This window comes from Beta vulgaris, chromosome 3 (genome assembly GCF_026745355.1).
Source record: "Beta vulgaris subsp. vulgaris cultivar EL10 chromosome 3, EL10.2, whole genome shotgun sequence".
NCBI classification, from domain to species: domain Eukaryota; kingdom Viridiplantae; phylum Streptophyta; class Magnoliopsida; order Caryophyllales; family Amaranthaceae; genus Beta; species Beta vulgaris.
This window is the reverse complement of record NC_079204.1, coordinates 52694107-52707391: the sequence shown is the minus strand read 5'-3', so window position 1 is coordinate 52707391 and position 13285 is coordinate 52694107. Positions and strand designations below refer to the sequence as shown.

The 13285-nt window shown below is 35.3% G+C and overlaps 1 protein-coding gene across 3 annotated transcripts; it reads right to left on the bottom strand.

Moving 5' to 3' along the window:
• Nucleotides 1–2927: 2927 nt before the first annotated feature.
• Nucleotides 2928–13081, bottom strand: LOC104889462 (uncharacterized). 3 transcript variants are annotated; one of them, XM_048641655.1, is made up of 8 exons: nt 12901–13080; nt 11392–11539; nt 9778–9883; nt 8233–8415; nt 7498–7950; nt 7221–7307; nt 7070–7144; nt 2928–3402 (listed from the first exon to the last, which is right to left on the bottom strand). In XM_048641655.1, exons 2-7 carry the CDS (start codon nt 11437–11439, stop codon nt 7083–7085), a joined length of 939 nt encoding a protein of 312 aa, XP_048497612.1. In that variant the 5' UTR covers nt 11440–11539; nt 12901–13080; the 3' UTR covers nt 2928–3402; nt 7070–7082. The 3 variants fall into 3 exon arrangements, with proteins under 3 accessions (XP_048497612.1, XP_010672989.2, XP_048497615.1); XM_010674687.3 differs by having other exon boundaries at nt 7091–7144; nt 11392–11541; nt 12901–13079; XM_048641658.1 differs by lacking the exon at nt 8233–8415 and having other exon boundaries at nt 11392–11541; nt 12901–13081.
• Nucleotides 13082–13285: the final 204 nt, after the last annotated feature.

Genomic DNA, 13285 nt, shown 5'->3' with positions numbered 1-13285 from the left:
TAATAGGTAGGCTCGCCCTTGGGCCTCCAAAATCTCAGAAACGGGGCTGCCTGATTGGTTCCGCCATTATTGAATCAGATTGTTAGCTAGAGAGCTCTTGATTGCAGAAGAAGGACGAAAACGAAGATGTAAAACCCTAATTTTGCAGAATCTCAAGATTCGAATTTTAGGGATTTTTTTTTGTGTTGGTTGGTAATGAGCTTATTTGGTAGCTGAAAAGACGTGTATACCCTTAAAACATTTTATAATTCTTTCTCATTTACAAATATGGGTAATAAAAAAACAAAAATTATTAAAAGAGGCGGTCTAATTTTAATATAAAAGTAGACCTAGTTACTATGGATTAAACTAGTCAGCGAAAGAAATTAAACTACTCACTATTGGGCTTATTCTCTTTTTAAAATTGAGCTTATTATTGTCTTATTTTAATTTAAAAGTAGATGGTCTCTTACAAGACAAATTCATAAAAAAAACTTATACATTACCAAAAAGAATTACATAAATATGTGGAAAGAGAGAAAACTCACTATTGAAAATATAAACTAATGACTAAAACCAATTTTCAAACAATTATAAAAGCAAAGGTTTACAGAGAGTATTATTATCTAAATTCTCAGTTGCAATAGAAATTTCAAATAACATGCATTAACAAACCAAAAGGCACAGCATGCAATAGTAGAATGCATGCTGGTGTTTCTTTTTTTTTTTCCCTTTTCACTGCTTTGAGAAACTTGTGAATCATGTTAATATTATACTTATTGCAGGCCAAAGGTGCAGGATATGTGCTTAGTTTTCTAACTGGATCACTTGCTCTTTCGAAACATATTGTGGAGTTAACCAAATACTTCAACATAACTGTCAGTTTTGGAAATTACGCATTTCTTTAATCTTTGATAATATGAGGATTTAGGTATCTTGAAACAAGCAATATAGTGACATATAAGTTTGTTCAGGTCGATTATAATTTATTTATTTCATGCCACACTTTGTTTTACTTGTGCCTTTTGTTCATAAACAATGGTCATACTTGTGCTGATGGAAATGTTTAAAGCTGATTTGTGTTGATATTTTAACTTTGAATGCTTATCTGGTTTTCAGGAAATGTGAACTCACTTATAAGCATGCCTTGCTTCATGTTGCATGATGCTATACCATATGCTGATCGTGAAGCTAGAGGTTTAACCGAAGATCTTGTTCGCATTTCGGTGGAAATTGAGGATGTAAATGATCTAATAGTTGTTCTAGATCATGCTCTCAAAATCGGACCAGTTTAGCAAGATTATGTTAGCCTATTTGTGAATATTTCAATTAACGTATAATTTTGTCAATTGATTATGAAAATAATATAATTTTGAAGATTTTATTTCATTTTGTTAAAGGGTCATCATTTCTTTGAATTTATATGTATCATTTTGTCAAGAATCTTTTAAGAATCTTGGATGGTGTTTTGTTCCAACTTATTTCAAAAATAATAGATTCACACAAGACACGTGTGAAATATGTGTTATATGTTATGTTGAGGGAAAACACTAGCACCATATTAAGAGATTGCTAAAGCATCAATAAGAATATAAGGTGAGATCTCTATTAGACATAGACATTAGACAATGAAGTGTCTATCTTGCTCAATACCAAAAGGCATTAGTCTTGTTAGGAGATGGGCAATCATGTGACCATTTCTACGCACATGAGACTATGAGAATGAGGCAGACTTGCTGCCACGAACAATAGCATCCTTTAGGATAGCATCCGAAATTACATTAGGTAAGCCACAAGCACAAGGTATTTTGAGAGCAAAGCATATTAGCTATTGCCTTCCGTTACCTTTGGGGGATCAAGATTACCACGCTTAAGTCTTCTGAGTAGCTGTACACATAACCTTCCTTCCACTGTCGCGACTCGCGAGCCACAACACCAAGACCCGCCCAACCATCATCACAAACCGAAGCACAACATCAAGCTTTATATAAACTTGTAGAGGAGGCTGCCAAGTACGAACACTGCTGGCAGATTTCACGCACCTTCCCCCAAATATCTTGCCGTTGTACTCCCAGTCTCCCCCCTTACTTCTTGGCTATTGCACCATATGACTTCCATATTTTTCTCAAGCTTTGACTTTTGAAGTCAAACTTTTCCCATCATTAGTCCCTGCCCAAAAAATTGGAAAATGACATACGCAACTTTTTTTTGGCAATGGAGAAAATAAAACAATCGCGGCATTAGGAACCTTTACTAAACTACCACCTCTTCCTCTATGCATTTAAGAGATGAAGTCTTACGGATCTATTCTCTTCAATTGACTTTTACTTAGTTTCATAATAATTTTAAAAATTTAAAGTAAAGATTAATATAGAAAAAGTAAATAAAAGTTGACAAAAAGTAGAGAATGGTTCCGAAAGTTCAGAAAAAATAAAAATAATTCATATAGAATAATTAAAAAAATCCAAAAAGAGACTAATAAAAACTCAAAATGTTTAAGAAAATAAACTAAAGACAACATAAACACACCCTAAGCAAGATTAAGGGGTCATTTGGTTTAAGATATGGAATGGAAAGGGTATGGATACAAATAGAGGAGGGGAAGGGTAACAAAGATGGTTACCTTTATTGAGTGTTTGGTTCAAGCCAAGGAATGGAAATGAAGAATAACCATTAACTTCAAGTAATGGATTTTGTTACTTCAGGGGAAGGGAAGGTAACAAATTGGAAAAATTCCCTTAGTAATGGTAATGGATTGACGAGAGGTTGAACCAAACAAGATAAAAGGGAATCGGTAATTGATTCCGTTTCTTGAAACCCAAAAATAGTGAACCGAACTACCCCTAAATGGTTTAAATATAGAAACAAACAGAGCAACATAAAGTTGAACCAGGAAACAACCTTTGGAATGAACCTTTGTACATCCCACGTTCCATACACAGGCACCATCCAAACAACACAAAGTATTTATAAAATGTGACCGGAAAAGAAACCCTAAACATAGCAGGTGTTTGAAGCTTAAAAGTTAATACTGACCATTCTGCACTCTGCAGGTGCAGTGGCAAGTTTCAAACTCAAGAAAGTAAAAGCATATTGCTAGCACCACCAATTCATTATACAAAAATATCTGGATTAAGAGTCACAACACTACGTTATATGTAAATCACCCATTCAGCTTCCTAAGAATTACTTTGTATTCCAAACCAAACATTAAACCAAAAGTTCCTATAAATATCTCCACAGGGCTTTGTCAAGACTTGAAACGACCACCCCCTTCATCGAGGATTATAAGCATCGACTAATGTTGAAGTACGCACACCAATTTATGTACCTCCATTAAAAAAAGTATGTAAATCTGCAAAGACTCGGCTCATTCCTACAATCTTATGTACATATAAATGTCTTCTTGAGTGACACACTAACCTGCCAAAAGAAGAAAGATAAGCAGTTAGAGACTAGTATATCATAGTGTCATACCCTGTTCAAGAGAATCTTCAGGCATATTCAATCTCAAACATAACAACAAAGTATTTTCTGCTTTCAGATTACTTGCTTCATACTCGATATATAACTCTGCGGAAAAAGGAACCAAAAGAATTTATAAGTAATGGTTAGTTTTTTCACTTTCAATTACTCGTCTTTCCAACTAGTAAATTACATTGTAAAGTAGTAGTTCACAAAACAAGTAGGAAAATAAAGTTCATCAGACAAGCACAAACATCAAAAGCTAATGGGAGAATCATGCACCCTAGCGTATGTAGTGTAATTTGACTTCTATGCATTTATGGAAACAATCTCGAAAGCGTCTACCATCACAATCGTCTCACTAAAGATACAAATTCATTCCTAGTGTGAGAAACTGTGCCATGCTTGACCCACCCAATTCAACCCAATTTCATGCCCTAATCGTATAATCAGACCATCAGTTCCCTCCGACTCCCTACAGAGCCCATTGCTTAAGACTCACCCCAACCATAAATCTATTTCACGGCCAACTGTAAGCATGTTGTACAAAAACCGAAACAGAAAGACAGTAGTCAGAAAAGCACAAAATGCGGCTTCTCAAAACATTAATGTGTGAACAATTGGTAGAAAAATTTGAATTTATTTTCAGAACAAAAACCATCAAAAAAAGTTCCTTAGAAAGAAGGAAAAGGTCAAAGATGATGGCAGCTCAAGCCTCAAATTATAAGAAAAGGCACTGCATAGTATTTGTCTATCTCCCCCCCCCCCCCCTCCCAACCCCAAATCCCCACTTTCCACATATGCACAGCACCAAAGAACAGGTTGCAAGATTCTAGACAAACACCAGTCCCAAAATTCAGATTTTAGATTATTTAAAAAATCTTTCTTGTGTGAAAGTGAGATTATCTCAATTGGGAGAGGAAGTGGAAAAATCCTTTATGACCCTATATTTTGACATATGAAAGATGTAGATCAAGCCTTCTCGGACTCAGTTAAGAATAAGAAGAAAACATTTTGGATCCCAAGCTATTCAATACTAGTTGAATATCTCATTCATACCTCCATTACATCATTTTTTGACTCCCAAACCTCTACAACTCATTACTTATATATAGAGTCCGAAAAGGTCAATCTTTTTATAATTCCCATCATACATGATTCAGTTGCGACACTTGGTGATTATAGTAGACATGCTGCTATATAGGAAGCAGTCTTTTCCTCTATGTCCTCTTCACCCCTCTGCTTTTTTTTTTCTTTCTATATTCTTCTTCCAACCACACTAACAACAAAAACACCCTAGTGCCAGCCACCAGCTGTCTCTTGGAGAAAAGAGTTGCCTCCCTTCCATCAAACCATCAATTTATGGATGGGAACTGTGACCAAGTGGAGAAGATCTCCCATTTCCAAGTCATCCCCACCAAACTTTTTGTTTCAACAAGTTCAGCAGCCAAAACGTTTCAGAACATTCCAGAATTCATTTAAAAGTGCTTAGAATATGCAAGGGTTAAAAGTTAAACAGCATTAGAAGTGAGCACCAAACTGCATATGATGCAACCTCATATTGAGTATTACTTTCCATTGCGTTGCTAGTAATTTACCATCTAGGCAATGTTCTAAAGACAAAGTAGCTCCTGCATACCCCCACTGGCAAACCATCAGCTAACATGCTATCATCTTGCCGTTATTCTTGTATTTCTAAACACTTGCATAAACTTTAGAGGACAGGCCAATTGTTACATTAAGTCAAGTACTCTCGGGTCTCTATATATGTACTTTAAAGCGAAACTATTATTGGAGAAACTAAGACTAATTCTGCTACTTTGTCTTTGAACATGTATTTTCAATGACACAAAATTTGAAGATTAAGAACAAATTCAGAGTAGCTAAGCAAAGGAATATTGGTTCTTTCTTATGTCAATCTAAATTTTCCAACCAAATTTTCCTAAAAGCTTAAGAAAATACACAATGATATAAAGCCATATCTCTCCAAAAACAAATAACATTCAATATAGAAAAAACAGAATGCAATCATAGGAGAGAGAGCACAAAGGAAAAAGCTTAAATTGACTTTGTTAAGTATTTATTACAGGAGTATCACTTTGTTCTCTTCTCCTGGAACAAAATTTGCAAGACAAATAATTCAGGAAAGGGCCAACAAATTCTAATAAGTTCAGAAATGTATGATCTAGAACGGGGAAAGAATCTAATATGAAAATACCATTGCAAAGAAGAGGGTAAATATAAAAAATGTTACGAAGTTCTAGAAAAAATAAATAAACAGAAACTGAGTAGAAGACCACCACACATGGAAAAAAGAAAAGCAGGGGGTAGGGGATCAATGTTTGCTGACCAAATACGAACAAAAGAAAATTGAATAGAGTTATTATCAGTGCAAATTTCAGCTGATAGAGGAGCCATGGCCTCCTCTTGATCCCGCCCTCTACTCTCCTCCTGTAGTGCCCTGCACAATCAAATTGAAAGGCCAACGCAGCTGCAACATACTTAGGCACACCATGCAGACAAAAGTGTATGCTAAACATATCCGGTATGCTGTTGCATCTTGATAGATTTGTCCACCAAGTAGGACGTCCCCAATTATACTAAGAGTGAGATTACATCAACAGAAGCTTACCAACATGAACCTCATGTTCCGACTTCAGTACACCTGACTTGAGGCATCATGCTGTAATGTAGCATAAATTGAATTTTCATTTTAAAAAGCGTGCCGGGCACAAGGTGAGACCAAGCGACAGAAAAAATTCTTTTAACTAAGCCATACGATAGCCACAGCCACGGAAAAAAAACGTGGTCGCGTTGTCACGGGAACAGCTTGTAACGGAGATAGAACGTTTCGCGGCCGACGCGACGTGAATTTTTTTAAAAAAAAATCACGCTAATATGTTCTAACCTTATTTGCTTTATTTTAATTTATGAAGCATTATTACAACATAATATAATCAAATATTCAAATCTATCATAATATCATGTTTCATTAGCTATATTATTAAATCGTAAAATATTTTTGGCCAATATTTAAAAAGAACGGGTGTAACGGGGATAAAAAAGCGTTCTTAAGCGGCAATTTCGCGTTACTAAGTGGACAACGTGACGAGAAATATGTGATTTTTATTATGGCGTTCCGTAACGGGATTTCGCGGAACGGCAAATCCAAAATCCGTTACAGAACGGTGGTTTTAATTCCATGGGCACAGCAATGCAGGTGGCTAAGGCTACCTTTGCCAAGGCGCACCGCCTGGGCCGCCTTTTTTAAGAAGCGAGAGAAGAGGAGATCTGAGTTTAAAATGTTAAAAAAAAGGACCAAAATTTTTGAAATTACCTCTGGCCCAGTCTTTAAGTTGCAAATTTGAACAAAGCCCTCAATTATCATTTAATTGCATGAAATTACTTCATTTAAATCCCTAATACATAAACATAAGAGTGCAGAGCAAGTAAGATCAATCACCAAGTTTGCTTATACATGCAGATGGAAGCTATACCAATTCTAACATCCAAAATGAGCATGAGCAAATTGCGGGAAAATACATATCAAAGCAATGCAAAGACATCATTCAACATATATACCAAACACCACTGCAATTAAGTCCATAATCAAGGAGCATCTTACCAATAAAAATAAATCACTCACTTGCAAAATCTTCGTAATTTCTGTAGCTGTCTGTCATTCCCACTTTGTTTTCTTCTGTTAAAACCCATACCATATATTAGGCACGTATAAAATCAGCGATAAAATATAGACATTCATAGAAGCATCTCACCTGGAATATCACCCCTTTCTCGGGAATCAAGGAAGTTCTCTGTCTCCGTCGTCATAAAGGCTGAAGTTGTATAATTATCTAATACATCTACACAAGTCAATGAACAAAATTTAGAAGAGAGGAATGGAATCCTAAATTGTACAATAGAGTAAATGGTGACCTATCAAGCACATTGGCCAATAGCAGCCCCGTCTAAAGACTATTAGCCAAGTCACAAGCATCTCAACGTAATCTAAATGGAAATAATTAAAATGGGTGTAAAGAAGTATCATCATACTTGAATAAGCTAAATCAGGAAGACTAAACAGCTTGGGAATATGTCCCAACTGTCCATAAGAACCATTCACCCCCAACAATGTCTCATTCAGTGGTTGTGAACTGGCCTCCATACCATTAAAAGATGCATCTTCCATGGATCCATGCGCCTCACCAAGATTGGGATCACCATCATAAAAAATTTGAGGATCAGAAGGATATCCGCTTTCTGATTTAACAATCCCTCCATTCAAACCATGCATCAATCCAATGGAATTAGAGTTCTGAACATTAAGTGCGTCAGACAGACAATCAATTGTTCTGGATGGAGTACACACGTCGAAAGCCGCAGGTGTTTGCATGTGTGGGACACCATTAGTGAAGGGACGAGGTAAACTTGGAGCCATAGGAGGTTGTAATCTCTCTGGTCTCATAGATGGTCCTGTCTGATGATAGCAGCCAGCATTTTGTTGGACTGTCCAGAGATGCACAAACATATCCATGTGATATCAGCAGCTATAACTTAAACAGCACCATAAGAAACAAAAACTAAAAGAACAAGATTAAGCCAGCTCTCGGGATAGAACTAACACTTAACTTTTTTGCAATTAGAAAATAAAGCCGTAACAGAAACAAGTATTATTGTTGACCAATTCAAGCATCAAATTAACAATAATAACCATAAGAAACAGAACATGTAAAATGCAATAAGAGACATGTTTTTTCCTTAAGCACCGAACCCCATAATCAGTCTTACATTGGGACACGCGCGAACCATTAGAAACTGGCATGGGAGCAACTCGAGTAGATTGGATTTTCCCCATCAGCAAAGCCTGCTGATTCAACAGTTCATTAAACTGTCTTATCTGCTCCTTCAATGCCAATCGAATATGATAAACCTCGAAAAAATCCTGATTCTCTTGTTCAAGTCTCTGCCATACTACAAGGCAATGGAAAAAGAATAAGATAACAACATCACTGTAAACAGCTGCAAGATTACTTACAGGGTTTGCTCAAATACGGGATCTAATTAGAAACAGAGGATTGGTAAATTTGCATCTCATGTTTCTTTTGCAGGTAGAGGAAACGGACAAGAATCCAATGGGACTCTATTTCTTGTGTTACATTACCCAAGTAATATGTATTAGAGCTTGGATTCTACAGCAATAGTAAATTTACATATAGACGTATAGGGATAGCTCGAATAGGGGATCTAGATTAGGAACAGAAGATTTGGTAATTTGACATCTCATGTTTCTTTTGCAGGAAGAGGAGTCGGACAGGATTCAATGCGCCTCTATTCTTGTGTTCACATTCCAAGAAATATGTATTAGAGCTTGGTTTCTGCAATAGTAAAATGGAAATAACCCGGTACCCCTAACAAAATATAGAAGGTATCCAACTACTTTTTTTACCCTAATGCATCCAGCTCAATCCTCCCGTCCCCACAGACCTTATGTGAACCTGTTTCCTAAATAACATAAGTAAGATGCCCTAAATTGGGCAGAATTTGGATGCTAGATCTTGTAATTTTGTATCTGCTAGCTGTTTTGAGACCAAATTCTTGTCATTAGATCTATACTGAATTTTTCTTCTAAACTTTGTTAATATTTCTGATATAATTTCTTCAGGAGCTTAGCCTAGTGTTAAAGAGTTATATCCTACATAAGATGACTATAATTCCTTTTTTTTTTAAATGTTAAAGCAACCGTCTGAACCCCAAGTCTGTATTTCCCTTCAACTTATCAGGTTTTTCAGAAAAGGCCACAGATTCCTCTTCCCCTAAATCAATACAAAAGGGAAACCCCTGGTTCAAGGGACTTTTTAGCCCAAAAAAATACCTATGTACGTGACTTTACCGAAAAGTCCATTCTCGTCATGATTTTTTTCTTTCTTTTGAAAAAAAGGGGAAGAAACACTTCCAGAGGATCGACATAGTTCAACTACATTATAAAAGTCTTCGCACCAAAATGAGGAGATTACTCAAAAATTGTCGATAGTTTTTGACTTTTGCGGCACAAGAAAGCGATTTTCTAAATTTGAGAAGAATTTTGGCCAAAGGTCATCTCATTCTAAGGAGCTCAAACTAAGTATTCTTCTAGACTTCCAGCAAAAGCTTTAGCACATTAATTAGAATATTAGATTCTTTCCAAATATCTATGTGTCCAAATCCCATTCACCTCTTCGATGATCAACTATGGGAACTTTAGTCAATCAATATTCTCCTGAATTACCATGCATAATTAATTATAAACTTAAAAAGGGACGGAAGGAGTAACACGATCTTTGAACCTAAACTTACAGAGTTCAGTAATGCTAGGCATCACATTTGCATCTTGTAAGAGCATGTTCACAACTTCTTTCCTGGTCATGTATAGTTGAAGGCATCGTTCTATAAGATTTTTTACCTGTCAAATGGAAAAATTGAGTTAACCCTAAAAATCATTGTCATACATATAATCATCAATTACAGTAGTTCATAACTAGTATTGCGTAAGTTGGAGAGAGTTATATATATATATATATATATATATATATATATATATATGATCAATTTACGGGGCCGAACTGGCAGTGGTATATAGTAAAAAAGAAGGTCTTTGAGGAATTGGAATTAAAAAGGCAACAGCAACATATTGGTATAAAATTAGGGCTCCCTGATAAATTGATATAAAAGAACGGTTCTGGCGTCATATGTGCCTAAAGTTCTGCATTTTTTTAAACTGAATTTAACTTAGAGTTGTGCTTAAACAATAACAAGCTACTTTAAACCTCATATGTGCTTTGTCTTCCCCCTCTTTACCCTTTTATATGACATAACAATTACAACAATAATGATAATCAGTATGAAAACAGGAGGTTTACTATAATGTGTTAATTATTACAAATAGATTTTTATAAGATCTCGAAACTATTTAGGCTTATATGACGCTTTCATACAAATTTGTCAAAAAGCCCCTATTTTATAAACCAACATGTTACCAATTACTTCTTCTATACCTATCTATCAAAAATACTTTTTTCTTTTCTATGCCAATGAGGCTTCGGCCCAATTTCATGACATGGAGACTAGTAAGTCTAAACCCCACTAACAACTCAAAGATAGTGTTGGTGCAAACAAATCTTAGAGAGTGTTTGGTTGGGTGGAAAACATTTTCAAACAGATGATGCAAACACAATATCGCCACAAGCCCACAATGATAGCTTAAAGAACCAAGATAACATGTTCAGAGTTTTAGGGGCTGATACTGTGAGTTTCAATTTTGCGCTCAGTTTCAAACTGAAACACGTTTCTACAAACCAGTTGGTAACCATTAGAATTTAGAGCTGTAGCAACATGCATTCTAAAGGAAATGATATATTCACTTATTCAGGTCCTAAAAGCTGCACCTAAGAAGCTAAAAGTGGAAGTTTACAGCAATGACTAGCAATAATAAATTAATAACGCCCATCGACGCGTGGTTTGTCATATATCAAAACCGTTTTACAAAAGACTGAATTTTGATCCAATAACATATTTAACTAGCCAAAGGATGTTACCATACCATAAATTTTTTTTTCCCCTAGCCTCTCCTTACCTGCTTTATTTTTATTTTTTTTGAAAGAAGAAACTTGACTTGTCTATGTCACTAGGCAATGGAATACATTCTTATCTTTCTATGTGAAGCAATGAGATTAAATAAGAGATGGAAGAGAAAATATAAGTAGCTCAAACCCTAACATATTGATTTGTTCTCCAACGTATGAAAAGATATAGTTGGAGGATAAAGAAACACAACAGTGAATCTCATGCTGCATTATGAAAAGAGAAGTCATCTTGAGTAACATTTTGCTTCATTTGGAAATAATATCCCTTAAAATCAAACATTATAGCCAAAAGAGCATGAAGCAAAAAAAAAAAATATTAAACACATACCTGTTGTAGGTCATCACTAGAAATGCCTTTGATGTCCCCACCAGACATAATTGAGTTCTCAAGAAATTCAGACAGAAGACACTTGCATCACAGGTATATCTTCTGTCCACTAGGTTCGAGGTCTAACAAGCTCAGATGTGCCGTATATCTCTAGATATGATAATACATAAATAGCAGTAAAAAAAAGAAATTAGCAATCATTAAGCAGAGAAAAGTGTCTCAAACTTTAAGTACACTTGACGACTAATGACCGTAACAACTAGCTAGCAATAATCTCAAATAAAAATCCGATTAATGGGCAATACCCAAACATCTTCACATATCACACCAGCAGAAACTGTTGATAAAATTTCAAGAATAATGCCAATGCGAAAGATAACAAAAAGTATGCAGAACATTAATGCACAAGAATTCATGCAATAGGGATTTCTCAAAAGCAACGATAAGAACAGAGACCATTTCAGCAACTGCTTTCTTGGGGCCACCTATGAAATAATTAACTGATAGAGAAACAAAATATCGTAAATGGAAAGACATCAATGAGTGAATCGCGGGAATCTAATTTAGTCGATTTACCCTAACCGAAGAAACAACCAGGTAGTAATTAGTAGTAAAAATAATAAACTTTAATAAACTGAACCAATTCATTAAGACGAATAAATCATCAAAATAGCTAATAACTTCAATTTCGGACCTTGTAGCCATGAATTTTCGAACCCAAGTCCTAGAGTATGTTTGAAAGTCCAAGCACTCTCATGCAACAAAAAAAACATTGGAGAGCAATCTCTAAACAAGAAAAACTCTATTCTGCTAAATTTTAGCTAGCTAAACAAAAGTACGACAGTTGTATGCCCCATACAAAGTGAAAAGTTACAAAGTTACAAAAACGCGCCAACTAAACTCACCGGCCAAAAATACAGCCAAATAGTCCCATTGAACCTTTGATAGCACATTCCTTCCCTAATCCGTTTGCAGTTACACGTTATCCATTAAAATCATGCTATTAATTTCACTTCTATTTGGTTCCTCCAACGAAAAAGAATTATTCGAGGACCAAAATAACAACTCTATTGAAAAACATTCTGTTAATTTCTTTCGTGTAGAAAAGCGAATGGATCATAACCAAAGCATGAAAACCGCAAACCAAGCTAGTTGTACAGCACCAACCACCATGATCACGACATAACAATCACTCTAAACACTTAATTAAAGAAAATAATCATAGCATAATTAACAAATTCTGCTCTAGGGTTTCATATCCAACTACTTAAAAATTGATCACCGTACCATAACAAAACCACCAAAAAAAAAAAAGTTACGAAGAACACCTAAAAATTCGAAAGATAAAATCAGATAACACATAACAACAACTCCAAAAATCCAGATCAATTACGCATATGAACAGAATTAAAGCTCACAAATCTGAAATCAAAAGGCAAAATCATAAACTAGATTGAAAAACGAAAATGAAAACAAATAAAAAAAGAGGAGAGAGAAAGACGAGGAAACCTGAAACAGGAGGAAGCTAAGAGACAGAGAGAGAGGTAGCGTTAGAGTTTAAGAGTCAAGAGAGTGGCGAGGAAAGAGACGAAGAATTGATAGGAACTTTTAGAGAGAGAAAATTCGATTAAGAGAGAGAAACAAAGAGAAAGATTCTAACATGATGCTGAATGCTGTTGATGCTAATGAAGGAAGGAGGAGATATAAAACATTAAAATAAGGAACAAAAAACATTAAAACATTAAAATAAGGAAAAAAAAACATTAAAACAAGCAACAAAATACATTATCATACACTCTGGTGTACCGTAACTGCCATATACACTCTGGTATACCGTACCTGATGTATGGCGTGCCTGTCGACTATTTTTTTATCTTTGTTAATCTGAATTCTC